Source organism: Podarcis muralis, chromosome 14, assembly GCF_964188315.1.
Source record: "Podarcis muralis chromosome 14, rPodMur119.hap1.1, whole genome shotgun sequence".
Taxonomy (NCBI): Eukaryota; Metazoa; Chordata; class Lepidosauria; order Squamata; family Lacertidae; genus Podarcis; species Podarcis muralis.
Genome location: NC_135668.1, coordinates 10,732,268 through 10,753,256, shown reverse-complemented (window position 1 = coordinate 10,753,256; position 20,989 = coordinate 10,732,268). Strand labels below are relative to the sequence as shown.

The window sequence follows — 20,989 nt, the reverse complement described above, 5'->3', positions numbered from 1 at the left end:
ACTCTGGGGTTGTGGCGCTCATCTCGCTTTATTGGCCGAGGGAGCCGGCGTACAGCTTCCGGGTCATGTGGCCAGCATGACTAAGCCGCTTCTGGCGAACCAGAGCAGCGCACAGAAACGCTGTTCACCTTCCCGCCGGAGCGGTACCTATTTATCTACTTGCACTTTGAGGTGCTTTTGAACTGCTAGGTGGGCACAAGCAGGGACCGAGCAACGGGAGCTCACCCCGTTGCGGGGATTCGAACCGCCGACCTTCTGATCGGCAAGCCGTAGGCTCTGTGGTTTAACTCACAACGCCACCCGTGTCGTTAGGGAGGAGTAAAAACCATGTGCTGCCACCCAGAGCTTCTTGGAGGGGCAGAAAACTAATAAATAAATGTACCCACAGAGCTAGAGTCATCTCTGGACAAAGATGTACCAGGGCAGCAACCGGCATTCCATAAACAGACAAGTTAGCTGCAAAGAATCTGCCATGCACCCAGAGGGGTAGTTGTCAAACCTTACCCCAATATGTGGACTAGTGAGTTGCCACCATTTTATCTCCATCTGTAGCAAAAACCATCAAAAAAATGATCAAGGAACCATTTTCTTTTCACTTCTCAAGGAACCGTTTTTCTTTCCTCCACAAAGGCACTGCTTTGCACACACAAGTTCCCAGGTTCAATCGCTGCCATCTCCCGGTATGGCTGGGGGAAAATTCCTGGCCTGAAACCCCAAAGAGCCGTTGCCAGTCAGTGTAGGCAACAATGGGCTAAGTAGACCAACTGGTCCGATTCAACAATAGGACAGGTTCCTAGGCATCGTTTGACAAGTGCTTTGTGCCCACGTAAACAAGAACAATGTATGGAAATGTCAGGTCAAGCCAAGAACAGGTGCTCATTTAAAATAAAAATATTCAGTTATATTTATTCACATATTAAAACTGTACAAGCTAAAGGAAAAGGACATCGAACACTTCCGAAGACTATTTCTTTACAATATGCAATATAACAGATATCCAAACTAGAACTGTTAAACAAGGTAGACGACAGGGACAGCCAAGAAAGCAATTTGGAGAGCTTGTTCCGTTTTGTTTGTTTTCTTGAAGAAAAAAAAGGCATTTAACAAAAATAGATGTTAATCAGCTACCAGTATTATACAATGATAAATATTTCAAAAAATATATTAAGTTATATGGAGTTTATGGATTTGACAGGAAATCCACAGAAATCCCAGCCTTCACATGGACTTCCAAATAGACCAATTAAAAACAAACAAACAAGCATTCCAATAGTTAAGAACTGGTTCTGCAGACTTTACTGTTTTGGTATCAACATTCTTGTCGCCTACTTGTAGTGTAACTTATACTAACGTCATTATAACAAAAACACGTAAGCTATAATGCTCTGTGCAATACGGATCTGGCAGCTATATATTGACGAGTGGCCTCAGAATGTTTGCATTGCAGCACAGGTGGAGTTAAGCTCCTCATTCTTGTTAATACTGGCTCACATTTCACAAGGCAACATCTCCCCGCCCCGTCCCGCCCCGCCCCCCACAACATACACGCAAACACACAAAGAAGAAATCCAAACACATCTTCACTTGGGTTCCATTGCAAGCCCACCATTAACATTTAGCATAACATCCAGCGCTTAGCAGTTGCCGGGATGAACTGGGGCAACTGCAGCTCTCACACGCACCAAGATCCAAGAAGATGCCCAACCCCAGGACTCAAAAATCTAAGCGGCATTCGTTTCTCACTTGTACTGCTAGAATGTTATGTGCTTGTCAATGTTCTACTCCGACTTTATAGTTAAAAATATATATATATATGCTTCTGTCTTCCAACCGTTATAGAAATATAGAATGGACTCTTCACCAGCATGTTGGCAGTGTTAGAAGAGAGTTTTCTCCACCTCGCCCTCCTTCCTGTAAGTCAAGTCCACTGATGTAGTCTTTTATCGCACCGCCAGGAGGAAGGCCAAGCCAGCCAAGCCAAAGCCAGCTGCCGCCATTATAGCATTGCTTATGGTACTGTTCTGGTCAGCTGCATCCGAGCCATGTTTGTTGAAGAAGTGATAGAAGCCATCCTAGGAAAGAAGAGAACAAAATCTTATTTATTTATTAACTTTATAGCCTGCTTTTCCTCCCAAAAGGCGTCTAGGGCAGCAAATGCACAAGCGAGGAACCAATCAACAGTATCTAAACCAGTGCTAGAAACTCAGATACAGAAGCTAGGTGCCAAACAGCTCCTTAAGCCAAGGTTATAGTTGCCAAAATGGAATGTCTAGTTGCCATTTTGGGGGAAGATGGCTCTAAAGTGTTATTTTACAAATGATGGATTGACTGTGATTGATTATCAGTTAAATATGTGGCTAGTTCAGATGATAACCTTGAGGTTAAGACCTTTGAGAACTTACAGAAGAAAAATCACTTTAACCAGGGACAGTCCACATATATATTGGCCTATCCCTACCTCTTTTTCTTAATGGCTACACAGACCATTCATAACGTAAGAATCTTCATCACAGCTGTGAGCAGGGCAGTGGGGTGGGGTAAGCGAAGACAAGCCACAACAATTTACGATAACGTTTCTTGACTGCTGCTGCTCAGGCTGCACAGAAAACGCATTCTGGTTCCTGAAATTCATTCTGATTGTGCAGATAAAATGTAAGGGATAGAATTCTACAGGATGTGCTGCTAGGTGTGAAAACAGTCAAGATTTCAGCTATCCCCTAGGCATGCACCTCCAGAGGGTGGGGAAGTCAGGTGCCATCCTGGTACCCGGGCATCTCCATTTGGTCGCAAGTGGTTGATGGTCAGGCGCAAAATGTGCCTGGTGAACTTTGAACACTGCTCTCAAACACCACCATGTGCCCTGGACTCAGGCCTAGATTAAGATCATGAGGCTAAATACAGCAACAAGAACAATTTATCTGAAAGTTAGCAAGTGTACTGAAATTAGAGAGATAATCTGCACTCATTTCCTTCAAGTGCTTTTCTTCTTCTCCTGTCTCTCAGCTGCTAAACTGAGGGCATGAAAATTTCTAAGGAACACAGGAAGCTGCCTTAAAAAGGTAAAGGGACCCCTGACCATTTGGTTCAGCCGTGACCAACTCTGGGGTTGCGACGCTCATCTCGCTTTACTGGCCGAGGGAGCCAGTGTACAGCTTCCGGGTCATGTGGCCAGCATGACTAAGCCGCTTCTGGCGAACCACAGCAGTGCACGGAAACACCGTTTGCCTTCCCACCAGAGTGGTACCTATTTATCTACTTGCACTTTGACGTGCTTTCGAACTGCTAAGTTGGCAGGAGCAGGGACCGAGCAACGGGAGCTCACCCCATCATGGGGATTCGAACCGCCGACCTTCTGATCGGCAAGTCCTAGGCTCTGTGGTTTAACCCACAGCACCACACACATCCCTGGAAGCTGCCTTACACCAAATCAAAACCATTGGTCCTTCTAGCTTAGTATCATCAACTCTAACCAGTAGTGGCTCTCCAGGATTTCGGAGGGGGAGGTCTCTCCCAGCCCTCCTTGGGGCCTTCTGTATGCAAGACAGATGATCTACCACTGAGCTAAGACCCTTCCGCTCTGACAGCCGAAATAGTTAATCCAGCCCTGCTTAGGCCCATGAGCCACTCAGTTCAGTGCTGCCCTATGACAGAAAGGAACTGGCAGCTGCACGGCCAGATCTTTCTTCTGAATAATCAAGAACAGCAGTAATACGACTCCAGATGGTCATGTTTGAACTCCTATTTGGCAGATGTCTATGTAAACAAGTTATGCTCTTAATTTCTTCCGGAACTTTGTTCTTTACACTTTAATTTGTGCAAACAATGGGGGCATTTTCCACCGAATGTCAGTTTACACTCCTGGCCAGCAGCTGCTGTGGGGTCATTAGCATTCAGGTGGGCTGCCTACAGAAGGGGAGTCAAGCCCTCAGTTCCTCTGCGGAGAGGGCACAATTAAGCCAGTCACCTTTTGCAGCTACTTGCTTGGACGTACAATGGGTTTTCCAAAGCAGAATCAAAATCCAGATCCTTAAGATACGAGTTTGGGGAACAAGATCCCCCTTCCACATGTTATTGCCGTAAAAATCAGCCACAAACTGCTTAAGAATCAGCAGCAGGGCAATTAGTTGGACTTTGGGTGTTGCTGTTTTGCTGTTTTTTTAAAGAGCTTTATGATTAAAAAGAGAAACTGCAGGTTCCAAAAGACATTAAGGGCAAGAAGAGATCGACAGCCAACAATTTTATTTGAAAACCCAATGAGAGCAGTGTCTGGTCTGGGCTTCTGTATTTGTTCTCATCTCTAGCTCAGTTGCTTAGAGAGCATAGTGCTGATAATGCCAAGGTTGCAGGTTCGATCCCTGTATGGGGACAACTGCATATTCCTGCATTGGACAAGATAATTCTCAGGATCCCTTCCAACCCTACAGTTCTATGATTTCTAACCTTAAGCATGAATTTCTAGGAGCAGGACCCAGCAGTTAGTAGGTACCTTTTTCTTCAACTTTCCCTCTAAGCCTCTGAGTGTGAAGAGCACTGACCTCAAAGCCTTGCTTCTGTGTAAGAGTCACAACCAAGCAAGCACACTGGGCTGCCGCTGGAAGCCCAGCACACAAAGAGGAGCCACACAAAGCCTTGCCTTTCCGCCACAATCAATGGCAACCCCATCCCACCTGCCATCTTCTGGAACAAGGCCAGCGTTGTTGGGAATCAAAGCTACAGAACTGCTGCAGTAAATGGCATCAGCGGAACACAAAATAGGACAGGGCACATAAGACTCTGAATACTGACACTATTTCCTTTATAGGTATAGTGCAGAGATGAGAGAGCATCATGTGCAAAAGCCACATGAGCACCACAGCAGTATGTGTGTGTGTGTGTGTGCTGGAAAGTGCTGGGCACAGTGGTTTCCAAACACATGTGAGACAGTCATGTGGTCTGACAATGTGACTAGGAACACATGTCCCTCCCATAGCTCATCTGCCACAGACTGGATCTGCAAGCTTCAAAGCAGATCCTCGCGCATAGCCGGGAAATGGGATCTGGTTACACCTTTCACAGGGGACAGAAAAAGAAGCTTTTGTCCACGACATTCTTTTATGCCTTCCTTTGTGAAGTAGGTGCTTTGGGGCACTGGTCCTCTGCAGAATAGGATTACAAAGGTGCTTTGGTGGGGAGTGAAGTGGGGCAGATTCCTCATCCAGCCAAAGAGGCTGCTTTGAATGGACTTTTTACTTGGCCTGCTTGAAAACAGAGAACTGAATGCAGGTTTCTCTGTATTCTTTACCCGCAGTACTGTGGGAAATAGTTGCTTTGAAGTTGATTATTCAACATTCCTGGCAGAGGTTTAAACCCTCACCCACACAACAATGGTTAGCACCAGATTCTTCGGAGAGGCAAGAAACTCTACACTGAGAGGAGTGGGGGCGGGAGAAAGAGCCGAAACCCCTTACAGTTAACATCAGGAAAGAGGCATTTCTGCTTGGGGCAGGGGAAAAAACAATAAGGAAAGCCATTCCTTTATAATTGCTGACCCATCAGATTAGCAAGGGATGTTTCTCCTTCCTTTATTTTTGTACCCATTCATGATGACCTCGGTTACATTCAAGAGAGAGGAGTTTTGCTCAAGGCTATATAAAAAGTTATGTTAACTCAGGAATTCCTGAACATGCTCACAACAAGCCTCTCTGTCAAGGGGGGGTGTGGGAAGCTGGAGTTCTTTAGTTATAACAAGGCTTGGAAGGACGCCAAGCACTTAAGAATCTAAAATATTCTCCCTCTCCCTCTCATTCTGATTATATCCAAGACCAAACAAAGGCTTTTGTTGGCAGTGTTCTCTCCCGTTTCAGGTAGATCCCTGGGAAAGGAGGGAGAGCAAAGATGCTAGAGGCCTGACACAGACAACTGTGTTGGCTTTGTCCGACCTGCACCGCTGGAGACATGGGAATCACAACTGGGGAGAGTTGCGCTCAGGGGTTTCCACTAGGCATGGCGTTGGCCACTGGGAGAAGCTTATACTTGTGCTGGCTGTTGCACCATGACCCACCTGCATCGCCCAACACTCAAGTCCCTTTGAGCCAGTATACACACAAGCAAGGACAACATGTGAGCAGGTGGTACTGAGCGGCATGTGCCAAGCAGCGCCATCCCCTGGCGGCCACACATCCTGCACGCCCACATGCAGGGATGCTCGAAGGCCTCCTCCTATGTGGAAGGACCATAGCTAAGTGAGAGCATTTGTGCTGCACACAGAAGCTTCAATCCGTGGCACCTTGAAACCCTGGAGAGCTGCTGGCAGTCAGTGTAGCCAATACCAAGCTAGATGGACCAAGGGCGTGTCATGGAACACGGAGGCTTCCTGTGTTCCTGCAGACATTCATGCTGCAGGGGAAGGCTGGCTGGCGCACGCAACCTCAGGGGCGCGGCCACACGGCGCAACCCTGCTTATGCGCTGGTCTGATGCACAAACACAACTTTTGAACAGGGCCCCAGGGGAATGCCATTCCTCTGCCTCAACAGAAACTCGCATCCAAAGCAGCTTCCCCTAAGCCAGTTTAACAGCCGTAGGCTTGGCCCGTGGTTTTTATGAGAGCTGGGGCAGCACGACCAGCCAGTCCTGCTGTACCTCTCTCCCACACGAGCCCCAGAAGATGATGATGAAGAAGAAAATAAATAAATCTGCGCTTCTTCAACTGGGGAACTTCCAAAAAGAATTGCCAGCTGCTTCTGCCTTCATCAGCTTACTTGGAATAATGTATTCCAATTGTGGTCTTTCAGTTTCGCGGCTTTCGTACGTGTCAGCAGGAAAACTACAGGGCTAGGCAGCAAGGCAGGGAGCAAGGCCACATCACCACAGGCCTACTTTGGGAGCTCCAGCGCCAGATGTTAAGACGTTCGCTCAAAGCGCAAGACTCCCCTGCCTCAATAAAGCAGGCAGGAGGCAGCATGGGAGAACCGACACACCAACACAACCCCCAAGGACAGCAGCGGCTCCATGATCTCACTGCTCCCCACCATGCTGCCCCACCTAGCACTCTCAGACAGAATGGAATTCCACCCTGAAGTCCCACCCCTCAACCCTGTTCCATGCAGGTCACAGAAACATGCCTTATACGGAGTCATCCCCTTGGTCAGTATTGCCTACACCAGCCCCTCTCAACCTCGGGTTCCCAGATGTTGCTCGACTACCACTCCCATCATCCCCAACTGCTGTCCCTGCTGGCTATGGATGATGGGTGCAAGAATGATACTCTGCCACCAAGCTTCACCCTTTCCTCGCAGGATCAAGACCAGGAATTGCACAGCACGCAGGACCTCCAGAACCCCAAGCTGCCAAAGGGCACAAGTTGGAAGGTTGTCCTTGGAGAGTTATAGACACTTGCTTCCATCTCATAAGCCCAGGGCCACAGGCACCGTTAGAAATTAGCCAGGTGCCAGGCGCCAATTGCGACCATGTGATCTTGGGAGATCTCCCTCTGGCTGGCACCTCCAGCTTTCTTAAACAGCTAAGCAGATAAACTTATTTACTCCATTTATATCCCACCCTTTTCCTGCAAGCAGTACATGGCTCATCACTCCTCATCAGTTAATCCCTACAACAACCCTGTGAGGTAGGTTAAGAGACTGTGTCTGGTTCAAGGTCACCCCCTTAGCTTCATGACTGACTGGGGATTGAACTCCTATCTCCCAGCTCCTAGTCCAACACTCTAACCACTACACCACACTGCCTTCCTAGAGTTCTTCTGCTGTGGGGCAGCTATATAAATTAAGTAGGTGTATAAATATGGGGAAAGGAAAATGTCACTTAGAGACGGGTCTGCAGTATTTCCCTTGAAGCTTAAATTTGTTTTATTCTGGATTGTTTTAATATGTTATAAACCACTTTGAGGTTTTTTCTTTAAAATATAAAGCAATATAGAAGTGAAATTAATAATAATGAACCCCACTGGGGGTGGAGAGGGAATGGTGCCTAGACATACTGTTGTGGCGACTGCAGCATGGGTTTAAGGTGCCATTTGGTGACTAGCTTACATATCTGAGTTTCTAATATTGGCCACAGATCCATTCCCGCTCCATGCCCAACACTCGTAGCTCCACAGAGACTAGACTCAGTAGTCATGCGAAGTCAGTTGTAAGCCTGGGCGATATATCCACCCAGGACCGGTATGAGGAGCAGACTGCAATGTCGGCTTCACTCAGCAGTATATCGCTGGTGAAACTGCCACAGCTCCCGGGTCCCTCTGCTAGCAGTGTCCACTGAAGGGGGTCAAGAATTCCTTCCTCCAGCAGGCGCCAAGAGCAAGGGACTTAGGAGTAGCAGTGGTTTCACCTGTGATATATCGCTGAGTGAAACCACCACCCCACTCTGCCCTCATATGGCGCAGAGGGAGAAACAAGGTGTGAGGTGCCAATACAGATTGTTCCTCCCTCTTCATCTTTAAATTGCTCAACTTAGGACTGTGCAGCTGTCCTTGCCTCAGTCAAGTAGTTAAAGGATCCCCCAGCCCAGCGCTGGCTCCATAAGCTGGCGGCGGAGTGGGGACTCTGTGAAACTGCTCGGCTGAATGGAGCGTGGTTGCCACTCCCTACAGCAAGCAGTTAAAGGAGCTCTGATGCGCCACCTGCAAGTGGCGAGAGCACTGGGGCGGTCTCAGCTGGGGAGGGGGAACCTTCCCTCCCCCCAGCTGAGTGGTGCAAACCCAGCCCACAAGTGCCTGGGTGAAACCGCCTCAGCTCTTGAGTTGAGAGCTGGGGTGGTTTCAGCCGGTGTCTCGCGGGCAGAGGCCAACGCACCTTTGTTTTTTCAGCATCGCAGTATAACGCCAAACCATGATGTTTGGCTGGCGATACACCGCGATTCTGAAGAGCCGTTATCGCCCAGCCCTAGTTGGTTGTTGCCGGCTAGTGTATTTATACAAAGCATTCTGTACTTGGCAACAACAACAAAGCACTTTGCACAAAACAAAGCTTCCTTGACCAACTGTGCCACAGTTAGGCTCTTGCAAGCCGCACGTAGGTGACTTGCCATTGGTTTGGCCCTTGAGCGCATCACTGCCATTTCAGCTGGTCCAGAATACAGTTCATACACAACTCGTTGTAGAGCTTGTGACACCTATTCTGTGCACCAGGGCAGCCAACATGGTGCCCTCCAGCTGTTGCTACTAGGCTCCAGTCATCCCTTACCACTGGCCAAGATGGCTGGGGCTGATGGGAGTTGTTGAAGCGCAACAGCAGCAAGAGAGAGCCAAGTTGATTGCAAGATGTTAGCCACGGGTGACACACTTGGTTCCTGATAAAGCTTCCAACGTACTAGTATTTTAAACCCCAAATGGCCAGACTCCTGAATATCTTAGCATCTTACATATATGTACACAAGATCAGCTACATAGAACTTTCATCAGTCAAGCAGCATTTGAAATTTGCCAGGTGCATTTTGCAGCTGGCTATCGGCTGCTTGTGACCAAGTGAAGATGTCTGGGTGCCAGAATGGCGCCTGACGCCTCCACCATCAGGAGGTGCATGCCTGGGGATCCTTGCATCTTTACTGCTTTCACACACTAGCAACACATCCTGTAGAATTCTATCCGTTATAATTTATTTGATCAGAATGAATTTCAGAAACCAAAAAGTTGTCTTGAAAAATACAACTTTCAAGCCACCTGGCCTCAAATCGGCAACCAGGCAGTCCGTTTTGGCAACTGTAACCCTGGTTTAAGGAGCCATTTGGCACCTAGCTTATATATCTGAGTTTCTAACACTGCAATCAAGGTTTGGGCAAAACAAGTGACAGCTCCCATCAGTATTACAAGAACCCATTTCGTAGAACTCAGAGATGCCAGTTCAGTTTTCTATGATCTCAAGTACAATGGCAACATGCAAGGTATTTCCTGGCGTACAGGTGCCATGAAATACCCGTTCCACATTTGTAATAACTCAATCGTTTAGCAGCGCCTACAACTTTGGAACTCCCTGCCTAGAGATCAAGGTGGTGCTTTCAGTGCACTGTTTTCAGCGCCTGCTAAAAACATTTCTGTTTAGATAAGCCCACCCAGATGCTTAGAAAGTTGAGCAATTTTAATCTGTTTTAGTATTTTAACTTTTGTATGTTTTAAAACAGGGTTGTTTTATCTTTTGTAAACTGCTTTTAAGGTTGTTGTTCTTTTTACATTCAAGCGGTGTATAAATTTTATGAAATAAATCAAACAAACAGGGTACCAGCCACACTCTTTCTAGCCCACTCTTCAAAGGGGCAGTCTTCATTTGAGCTGTGATGGGATGAAGAAGAGGTGGCTCAGGCATTTCCCAGTCTTCCCTTGCGAAGATACATCCCCAAAGCCTGCAGGGCAGGGATGGAGAAGCCTTTTCAGCCTGAGGATCATATATGCACTCTTCTCTGCAACCTTCCTGGGGCTGCAGGTCAGTGTCAAAAGTGGGCAGAGCAATGGAGTCAAATTCCTTTGCACAACAGGCTAGTTTCAGGACATAACAGCTCTCTTATCTGACCTTCCAGACACATAAGCAACATGCTCGGCATTCAAGGACAAGGCAGGCAAACACAATCAAGGAAGGTTTGAAGCAGGGCTTGTGAGTGATGTGGCCTGGAGGAAAGTCCCAAGGACCAAACAGAGAGGCCTGGAGGGCCACGTCTGATCTCCCAGGCCTGAGGTTCCCCACTCTGTTATAAGAGAACACACCTATCCATGCTAAGAAATCAAGCTACACCTTTATTTGGTGAAGGACGATACCTCAGTGGTAGAGCATCTGCTTTGCATGGAGAAGGTTTCAAGTTCAATCCCCAGGTTGGGAAGGGAAATGGGACTCCTGCCCAAATCCCCGGAAAGCTGTTGCCAGTCAGTGTAGACAATATTGAGGTAGATGGACCAATGGCCTGACTCAGAATGCAGCAGCTCCCCATGTTCCTATACTGCCTTCTTTTGGAAAACCACTTCGGCCAGCCAAGGGGAGCTTCCTTGCAGCTGGTCGCAATGATTATATAATTGAATGCACTGAGCAAGAGATAACAATAACGCTCCTTTGCTAAGGAAGAAGGGCTAAGATCCACCCGCCATTTGACCCCAGGGCATCCACACTTCCTGTGGGGCATGGCTCTTGCTTTGAACAACTTAGCTAAATTAACAGCTGGAAGGAAATTAATGCAAGCCAGCTGCACTCCACCTGCTGCCGAGCTAAAAAATCTGTAGGCAAGCCATAGCTCTCGTCCAGAGCCACCTTTGAAGTTACCACTGGGTGGGTGCTGTTGTTTTTTAAGACTAGGCGTCCACCTCTTCAGGACACCCAGGCAAGAAGATATGCAGAACGGTGGATGCCCCACATGTATGCAGAAGCCAGTAAATCCACCCCAGGGGCCCTATCTGCAGTGCAGACAGGTGAGATCACCATGTCTGGTGCACCAACGCACATTTGCAGGAGCAGTCTCCGCTGAAGGACGCAGCTACCTTGTTGCTCCAGACCATGTCCAGATAGAGGAGAACAGAGCATGGGGCTTTGCACTGCTGTTTTCAGATTGATAGATCAGAGTACAAACACAGTGCAGAAACTGTGCCAGTGGAAGACCCCCAGAGCAAAGTTTTTACTGCCTTCCATCATTAGATTGCTAGTAGCCAAGCAGCCTAGACTCCCAATATCTTCTATTATCTATGGAGCTGCCTGAATCCCATGCATCTATGCAGATTCTGCTTGCTTCTTTGGAAAAAAGCTTTGCGCTGTTGTGTTTTTGTTTTTTAAAGCAAGTTTCAAATGCTCATGGTTTGCAGAACGTAAAGCAAAGCAAAGCAAAAATGAAAGAGGCGACACAGGCCAAGCTTTTGCAGGGCACCTCGATTTCACACCTTCCCCTTCAGTTCAAGTCTTCCTGCCACCCAGGTCCTTCTGAAAGTATCCCAAGTTCTGAAGACGCCCAACCAAGTGTTAAGGTCAAACAGATACATTTGGTTGTACAACTGATTTCAAGGGCAGAACCTGAGCTCTCTCTGTGTGAGCGCCCAGCCAATTGCCAGCCAGTTGGGCATATGCCGTGCAGTTGCCCCAGAAGCAAAAACTCAAAATGGAGCATCGTTTCTGAGCAAGGGCACCCATTTGGTTGCTGCAAGACCAAGACAAACCAAAGCAGCCTAATTTAAGAGGGACAAAGACCACAATATGGAATGGAAAAGGGGGACGGGGAAGAGAGAAATGAGAACAGACGCCCGATCAAAGCTCTTTCTCACGGTTTGTCACAGCCGTCTGCTTCCCTTATATGGGAAAAAAATTATCCAGGCCTCCCTAGCAGTCATTCCTCTTTCTCTCGCCCCCCCCCTTCTCCTGTACGTCGCTGCTCCCCTTGTGGTCTGTACTGGGGTTATGGGGAGAGGGAAGCAAAAGGAGGCGCTGCTCGCCACCCCATAGGAAAGAAAAGCCTTAGATTTTTTGGAGAGGATGGTGGGGCGGGAGGAGGGAAGGTAGAGCGCGTATTAAAGCGCCGGAGCGAGAAGTCAGCTGGCGAAGCGCGCGTGCCAAGGTCATTCCCAGCGAGGAGTCCGCGTCCAGGACTGGGAAGGGGCGGGCGGGCGGTGGGCCCTGCAGAATGGGAGGTGGGCATCGGGCCGGCTCGGCTACAGGAAGCGGGGCGCAGCGGGAGAGATTGCAAAAGCACCATAAGGCGTGCACAGCGCCCCCCCAAACCTCCGGAAGAGAAAGGGGTACCCAAAGGAACGCTAGGGCTTTCCACGGTTGCGCGCTCCTTTGCGCTCGGTAGCGCGCAACAATGGGGGGGACACCCGATTCATCTTCCTCACCTTCCCACCCCACAGCGCTGCAGGCATTGGGAGCGGGGAGGAGGAGGAGGAGGGAGGGTGGGCAAAGGGAAAGCGGCCAAGGCCAGATCGGGGACGGAAGCGCAGCCATTACTGCGCGAGCCGAGAAAAGGCTCGGTCCGTTCCGCAGCCGGCGGCGAAAGCGGGAGGTTGCCTAAAAGAATGGTGATGATGGGGAGGGGGCGCCATGGATGTCGCAGGAGGGGGCGCAGGCCGCTCGGGGGGCGGGGTGGGGAAGGGAAGGGGGTCGCGCCTGCCCTCCCTCCCGCCCGGCTGGCCGCCCCCTTTCCCGTGCGCTTACCCAGCCGCCGTGCGCCTCCAGCCACTCTCGCTTCTCCCCGGCCAAGTAGGCGGCCAGCGCCTCCGCCAGAGCGGCCGTCTGGTCTCGAGCGCCGCGCTCGGCCAGCGCCGCCGCCAAGTTGCCGGCGAACACGACCAGCGCCACCACCCGGCCCCAGTTGAGGCCGCCCTCGGCTTCCATCTGCGCCGCCACCCGGCCCAGCAGCGCGGCCGCCTCGCCCGGCTCCTGCGGCAAGGCGGCCGCCGTGCAGGCGCTGCGGAAGAAGGGCCGCTCGCGGCTCTCCAGCTCGTCGGCCACCCGCCGCAGCGTCTCGGCCGTGCGGCTGGGCGGCAGCGCCGCGGCGCCCCCGCCGCCGCCGCCGAGCCGGTGCTGCAAGTAGTCGGCCATCAGCTGCACCGTCTCCTCGCGCAGCGCGCCCGGCATGGCGGCCCCCTCGGCTGGCGCGGCAGAGGCGAGCGCGCAAGAGCGACGACGGGGCCCAGTGCCGGCGCCTCGGCGGACTAAGAAGCCGCCCACGCGTCCCCGGCCGGCTTCACGGCGCGCCGGCTCCGCCCCGTCTCTCGTTTCCCCAGCAGGGCTGGCGCGAGGGGCGGAGCGCCTCCCTCTCGGCTCCGCGGCGAGGAGGAGGAGGAGGGGGCAGCAGCAGCCGGAAAACGCCTGCGAGGGTCCCCTCCGCGGCGCCTGGAGCGGGCGAGGGGGCGCATCCAGGCAGCTGGGGGTCTTGGGGAGGGGCGCGCAAGTACCTGGGAGTGTGCCTAATTCTCTTCAGCTGGGGGGGGGAGGTTTACTTCTGAGTAGACCTGCCTGTCTCACTTGCAGTGCGTTGGGACCCGATTCCGCCAAGAACAAGGGATGCCGAGGAGCTGCCCTTCAAGCGCCACATCCTCAGGGCCTGGGCGTAGCCTGGGTTTTTGCTGGGGGGCAGGACTTGGTTAGGGGGGCTCAGAACCGACGTGATTGGTCTGTTAAGTATTTCTATTGTTTTACTTGATGGGGGGCAATTGCCCCCCCCCTTTGGCTGCACCCATGCCTCAGGGCCAGGATGGGTGCGTCTGATATTTGGCACCTCGACTACTGGGGGGGGGGTGTTTGTTCATAAGCTAAATTATATGCCACCTTTAGCTTTCCATGATCTCAAGGGGGTGTCCGTGGTTCTCCTCCTGCCCATTTCATCTTCACAGCAACCCTGTGAGGTAGGTCAGGCTAAGAGGCGGTGACTGGCCGAAGGTCACCCAATGAGCTTCATGGCCGAGTGGGGATTCGAACTCTGGTCTCCCAGGTCCCAGCCCAACACTCAAACCATTATGCCGTACTGGCTCTTATTTCTTGCATTTATTAAATTTATAGACCACTTTCGTTTTCCAAGGAGTTTAAAGTGGCGTGCGTGGTTAGGCTAAGAGCTGGTGGCTGGCCCAAGGTCACGCAGTGATTAGGGAAGGTAGATCAGTCACTTAAGAAAGCTTTGATCCTGTAAAAAGATGTTCCCAGTTAATCAATTCACTGGCATTTTTTTAAATAAACGACTTTTACAGATGTTTTGTCAAAGCTGCAGGTGGCACCACCAGTGAGAGAAGGGAGTGGACAGTCTCTCTTAGTATACTGTATTTCCAGGGACATTTGGGCCACGTCTGAAAACAAAAAGCATTTTCTTTCCTCCTCTTTAGGGCTGTCATTTTTCTCATAACAGGGAATGTATGCATATTCTAAACTAATACATTAAATTACTGCAGCGCCTACAATGAGTAGATTAAAGGCCTCACCCGCACTATGCATTTGAAGCTTTCCCCCCAAAGAATATTGGGGACTGTAGTTGTTGAGAGTTGCTGGGAGACCCCTCTTCCCTCCATGGACCTGCAATTTCCAGAGTTCCCTGGGAAGAGGGATGGGTGGTTAAACCACTTTGGGAAAGGTAGCTGTGGGCAGGAGGAAACGGGGGGGGGGGGTGTCTCCTGACAATTCTCAGCAACCTAAACAAATTACGGTCCCCAAGATTCTTTAGCAAGAGCTATGAGTGTTTAAAGTGGTATAAGACTGCTTTAAATTTACAGTGCAGATGGGTTTTAAGAGTGCTGTAATCAGGTGATGGCCATCAATATATTGTCTTGACCTAAATAACCTGCCTTCTGAACTCGTTACTCTCCTCCTTTGCCTGAACCGCTCCAGCTGCTGCTGCAGCATGTAAATGTAACATAAGAACAAGATAACCATGGTTTCATAAAGTCATTGGTTACAATTTTTAAGTGTTGCTAATATAATAGTAACATTAATATTTTGTACTTTTGAGCTCTGCTAGTGGCGCTGTGGGTAAAGCCTCAGTGCCTAGGGCTTGCCGATCGAAAGGTCGGCGGTTCGAATCCCCGTGGCGGGGTGCGCTCCTGTTGTTCGGTCCCAGCGCCTGCCAACCTAGCAGTTCGAAAGCACCCCCGGGTGCAAGTAGATAAATAGGGACCGCTTACCAGCGGGAAGGTAAACGGCGTTTCCGTGTGCGGCTCTGGCTCGCCAGAGCAGCGATGTCACGCTGGCCACGTGACCCGGAAGTGTCTCCGGACAGCGCTGGCCCCCGGCCTCTTGAGTGAGATGGGTGCACAACCCTAGAGTCTGTCAAGACTGGCCCGTACGGGCAGGGGTACCTTTACCTTTACCTTTAGGCATATTGTTTTCTTTCTTGTTGTATTTAACTTTGTTAAATTTTGTTAAATTCTGAGATTGCTTTATACTGTATTTTTATTTTATATATTGTTTTGATATTTTGTTTAATATTTTGACTTTATTTTGTACATGGTTTTGATAATTCTTTTGCATTATATTGGACCTCTACATTGTATATACGTTTCTGACACTCTGTTATATTGTATTCGAGTTCTATTTTATGTTAAAAAGCAAATAAAAATGAACACCAAAAAAACCTTAAATATATAATCAGTAATTATAAAATCCTCATTAAAAGAACATAACAAGATTACAAAGTGACATATGCTTGGGTGGGCTTGCTGGAACAAAAAAAGTTTTTAGCCAAAAACAGTAATTTTGCCTGCCTAATATCAATGGGCAGGGAGTTCCGAAGAGTGGCTGCTGCTGCTGCTGCACTTAAGGATTGATTTCTTTCAAGTGCAGGAAGCACATTGTCTGGCACTTTTTAAATGCCAGTTCTCCAGATCTAAGTAGTAAAATATGCACATATGGAATGAGGTGATCTTTCGGCTGTTCCCAAGCTGCTGAGGCTTTTTATACCAACAAACAACACCTTGAATCTGACCCAACATCATATAGGCAGATGCTTCAGATCTCCGAGCCAGGGGTGCCAGCTTGGTCCCACGACCGTGGGTGCCCAGGTACATGGGAGCCATGCAGAGTGCATGGCCCTGGAGCCGAACGTTGTGGGTGCCCAACCCCCTCATGGGGAATTTTGTGGGTGCTTGGGCACCCAGGGTGCCAGCACCTATGCTCTGAGCATAGGTGTTCTATGCAGACAGGGTCTCACCTCTGTCAATATCTGTGCTGCAGCATTCTGCACTTAAGGGAAGTCCCACTCGTAGGGCATTGCAGAAATGCAGTCCTGGAATCACCAATGGCTGAACCACTATAGTTAATGTTATGCCAAATCAGGAATGGCTGCAGTTGTCGCATCAGCCCAAACTGGCAAAAGGTGCTCCTAGCCACCAAAGCCACTTAGCTCTCTAGTAACAAAGATGCCTTTTATAAGGTCAGACCACTGGTCAATCAAGCCCAGCATTGTATCTTGCCTGGCAGTAAGTTCTCCAGCAGAGGATGTGTTACATCAGCCGTTACCTGGTCCTTTTAAATTATCATTATTTTATTGAATTGATATTCCACCCTTCTTCCCAAAGGAGCCCAGAGAAGCAAGCAGATCCGCAATTTAAAAACAAAAACAATTCTAAAACAGTTAAAACTTTCTGAAAACAATTGCAGATAAAAGCACGTTCCATCCGATGATCTCGGGCTGCCAGTATTCTTCAGCCATCACATGCTTAGATAAAAAGGAATGTTTTCAATTTCCTCCTGAAAGTTAATGATAGCATTCCAGAGCCTAGGAATCACCACTGCCTAGACCCTGACACAGGTGATTGCCAACCAGGCAGCTCCCAATTGGGGACACCACAAATAAGGCCACACCAGCATCTCCTCCTACACTGAGTTGTGAGTCTGCCTCAGGACAGAGGTAGGTTTTTTGTTAACCCTTTCCTGGAGGTCTGCTGTGCACAAAAGACAACTAGGGTCAATCACAAGAGAGAATTTTTGTTGCAGCAAGATCTTTTCCCAGCTCTGGATGTGTTATATGGGATACACAGGAAAGCCTTTATTACACTGTTGAGGCTGCGCTCACACACAGACACAGAGTACTACAATCTCCAAGTGGAACGACATTCCAGGGGGTTCCAGGTACTTACCCAGGGCTTGTGTTTCCTTTGGGAATGAGGTGCAGCGGAGGTGTGGTGTCTTTATGGCATATGGTTTGTTTACACATACAGTCATGGGAAAAAGAAAGTGACTGGGAGTGGCTGCCAAGACCATATAACACCAGTCCTGAAAGACCTACATTGGCTCCCAGTACATTTCCGAGCACAATTCAAAGTGTTGGTGCTGACCTTTAAAGCCCTCAATGGCCTCGGCCCAGTATACCTGAAGAAGCGTCTCCACCCCCATCGTTCTGCCCAGACACTGAGGTCCAGCACTGAGGGCCTTTTGATGGTTCCCTCACTGCGAGAAGCAAAGCTACAGGGAACCAGGCAGAGGGCCTTCTCGGTGGTGGCACCCGCTCTGTGGAATGCCCTCCCATCAGATGTCAAGGAAATAAGCAACGATCTGACTTTTAGAGGACATCTGAAGGCAGCCCTATTTAGGGAAGTTTTTAATGTTTGATGTTTTATCGTGTTTTTAATATTGTTTGGGAGCAGCCCAGAGTGGCTGGGAAGAACCAGCCACATGGGCAGGGTATAAGTAAAATAGTAGTAGTAGTAGTAGTAGTAGTAGTAGTAGTAGTAGTAATACACCCTCTTTGAATTCTGTGGTTTTGCATATGAGGACATAATGACAATCATCTGTTCCTTAAAAGGTCTCAAAATTAGGTAAGTACAACCTCAGATGAATGAGAACACACAACCTATTATACCATGTCATGATTTATGCGTCTATAGCAGGCAGAGGCAACCTTCGGCCCTCTAGATGTTTTGGCCTACAACTCCCATGGTCCCTAGCTAACAGGACCAATGGTCAGGAATGATGGGAATGATGTCCAAAACATCTGGAGGGCCGAAGGTTGCCTATGCCTGATCTATAGGGTGGTTCACAACAAGGACTGAGCTGTTTTGTTCCTTTGAATAAAGAGTTCGGTGCTTTATTGTTTTATTGCTGACTTATGCCTGACTCTTAGCTTCTGACACTGTACAAATGTATAATTTGCATTAATTGCTCTACCCAATTTTATCTCTGACCCTGCAACCCACTTGCATGTGCCCCTTGAAGGTTGCCCAGAAGTGAATATGGTCCTCTGGATGTTGCTGAACTGCTACTCCCATCATCCCTGGCCTTTGGCCATGCTTGCAATGGCTGATGGGAGTTGCAGTTCAGCAACATCCAGAGGTCTAATGCTTTCCCACTCCAGCAGGGACACCTTGCCAGTGCTCACAGCTGGTTCCAACTCCGTGTGGATAGACTTCCCCTTGCTTAGTGCTGTTACCAACAGGCCTTGGCACTGAAATGAAAAGAAACACTGCCTTCACTTCAGGATTGGGAGTTTCCAGGTTTCCAATCAACAGAGAGTTAGTTTCCGTTTCCCAAGAAATTACTTAACTTTGACATCAGCTGAAATGGTTGCGCTTCTTCATCACTCTTTCCTCTATTCTTGAGAAAGTTATTCATGACCTAAGTTGTAGACCTCTTTGTGATCAACAGAAGATTTATTGTTGTTCAACCCTCTTTTGCCATGGAGGAATCCTCTTTAGCAGGCATAGGGAAACTTGGCCCTCCAGATGTTTTGGGACTAACAATTCCCATCATCCCTGACCACTGGTCCTGTTAGCTAGGAGTGATGGGAGTTGTGGTCCCAAAACATCTGGAGGGCTGAGTTTGCCTATGCCTGCTCTTTAGCATACCTTCCAACATTTCTCCAGTGAAAACAGGGATGTCCTATTTTTATTTTTATTCCCCACCCATCTGACAGGGTTGCCCCAGCTACTCTGGGTAGCTTCCAAATTTATAAAAACATAATAGAACATTAAAAATTTAAAAACTTCCCTATACAGGGCTACCTTGAGATGTCATCTAAAGGTTGTATCTCCTTGTACTTATCTCCTTGGTTTGGGGAGTCGCAATAGCTCCATACCCTCCAACATTTATCCAATGATAATAGGGGCATCCTACCACACCCTCCAATATTTCTCAGATTAAAATAGGAACATCCTAAGGAAAAGCGGGACATTCTGGGATCAAATCAGAACCCAGGATGGCTTCTGTAAATCTGGGACTGGGTCCATCTTTAGTGGAAGACGAGGAGCTCCCCAGGGCAAACATCCCTGAGGAGAAGTCTGTGTTAAGGGACTGTGAGGAGAAGTCTGTGTCAAGGGACTGTGAGGCAGACATGGAGTCCTGGCAACCCAACTTCTCCATCAAGACAATAGACTGCTCCTTCATGAAATTGGAGATGGATACCAGGCAGCCACCAAGCCCTACAGGAGCAGGCTCACCCAGCTGCTAGGTGCCAGGAGTGCCTGTAAGCAGAATCATTTAAACCAGGCTTCCTCAACCTTGGCCCTCCATATGTTTTTGGCCTACAACTCCCATGATCCCTAGCTAGCAGGACCAGTGGTCAGGGATGATGGGAATTGTAGTCTCAAAATATCTGGAGGGCTGAGGTTGAGGAAGCCTGATTTAAACAGTGTCCAGAAAGAAAAGAAACCAATGCTTTACTGAACAAAACCAGTATGTAATATGAGAAATAAACAGGGAAGTTTTGTCTTTCTTAGTAGTTCAGGCCTAGTCCATAGCAGAGACACATACGACTAACATGCAGTGGAAAAGCTCCTCAGAACTACCCAGACAATAAGAACTTGTGTTACCTCAGCAAGGATCATGCCAATTAACCCATGGTTACTAACTGAATGGCCCCTCTTGTGCTTCCAACAATGCCTAGCTAAAGAACAAGGACTCCCAAGGGCCTGGAGTTCCTGGGGACTGAACCCTAGGCCTTTGATTTCAGGGACACCTATGTGCACCTAGCTTCATGTGGATCCAATCCAGTACAGTGGTACCTTGGTTCTTGAACTTAATCCATTCTGGAAGTCAGTTTGACTCCTGAAACTGTTCAAAAACCAATGCACGGCTTCTGGTTGGCTGCAGGAGCTTCCTGCACTCAAGTGGAAGTCGCATCAGACGTTCAGCTTCTGAAAAGTGTTCGAAAACTGGAACAATAACTTCCAGGTTTTTGGCATTTTGGAACTGATTTGTTCTCAACAAGCCATTTGAGAACCAAGACACCACTGTAGTGGCAAAAACTCTTTTTTTCCAGATAATACATGTACAAGTCACATCAAGCAACTGTTTCACAAAGCAAGGAATGACTCGATGAACACGGTGAACACTGTCTGCAGCTTTTATACTTATATGAGCATATATTATACTTGTATGAGCATGATTTGAAGATGAATTATACAGTGACTGATTCATTGGGAACAAACTTTTAATAGAACTGTATAACTGGCTGAGAGTGCATTCCTCAGAGCAAAGTTTCAATGAGGTCAATGACATTTACTCCCTTGTAAGTGTATATATGACTGTAGCCTAAAAACATTGCATTTCACTTTCTCTGTGCACACCGTAACTTCAAAACACACTTGAAACGCTTTCTTTCCCCAAAGAATTCTGG

General features: G+C 48.7%; 1 protein-coding gene across 1 annotated transcript; it reads right to left on the bottom strand.

Moving 5' to 3' along the window:
* Positions 1-879: 879 nt before the first annotated feature.
* On the bottom strand, positions 880-13,671 carry BCL2L10 (BCL2 like 10). Its single transcript, XM_028706138.2, has 2 exons — positions 13,108-13,671; positions 880-2,072 (listed from the first exon to the last, which is right to left on the bottom strand). The coding sequence occupies exons 1-2, from the start codon at positions 13,528-13,530 to the stop codon at positions 1,941-1,943; spliced, it is 555 nt and encodes a 184-aa protein (XP_028561971.2). The 5' UTR covers positions 13,531-13,671; the 3' UTR covers positions 880-1,940.
* Between the last annotated feature and the right edge of the window lie 7,318 nt (positions 13,672-20,989).

What these genes read in the sequence shown, in the direction of transcription:
- BCL2L10 (XM_028706138.2), bottom strand. Translation starts at nt 13,530, where the DNA reads ATGCCGGGCGCGCTGCGCGAGGAGACGGTGCAGCTGATGGCCGACTAC. An exon ending in TGGAGGCGCACGGCGGCTGG is followed by an intron (nt 2,073 to 13,107) that starts GTAAGCGCACGG and finishes CTTCTTTCCTAG; the next exon opens with GATGGCTTCTATCACTTCTT.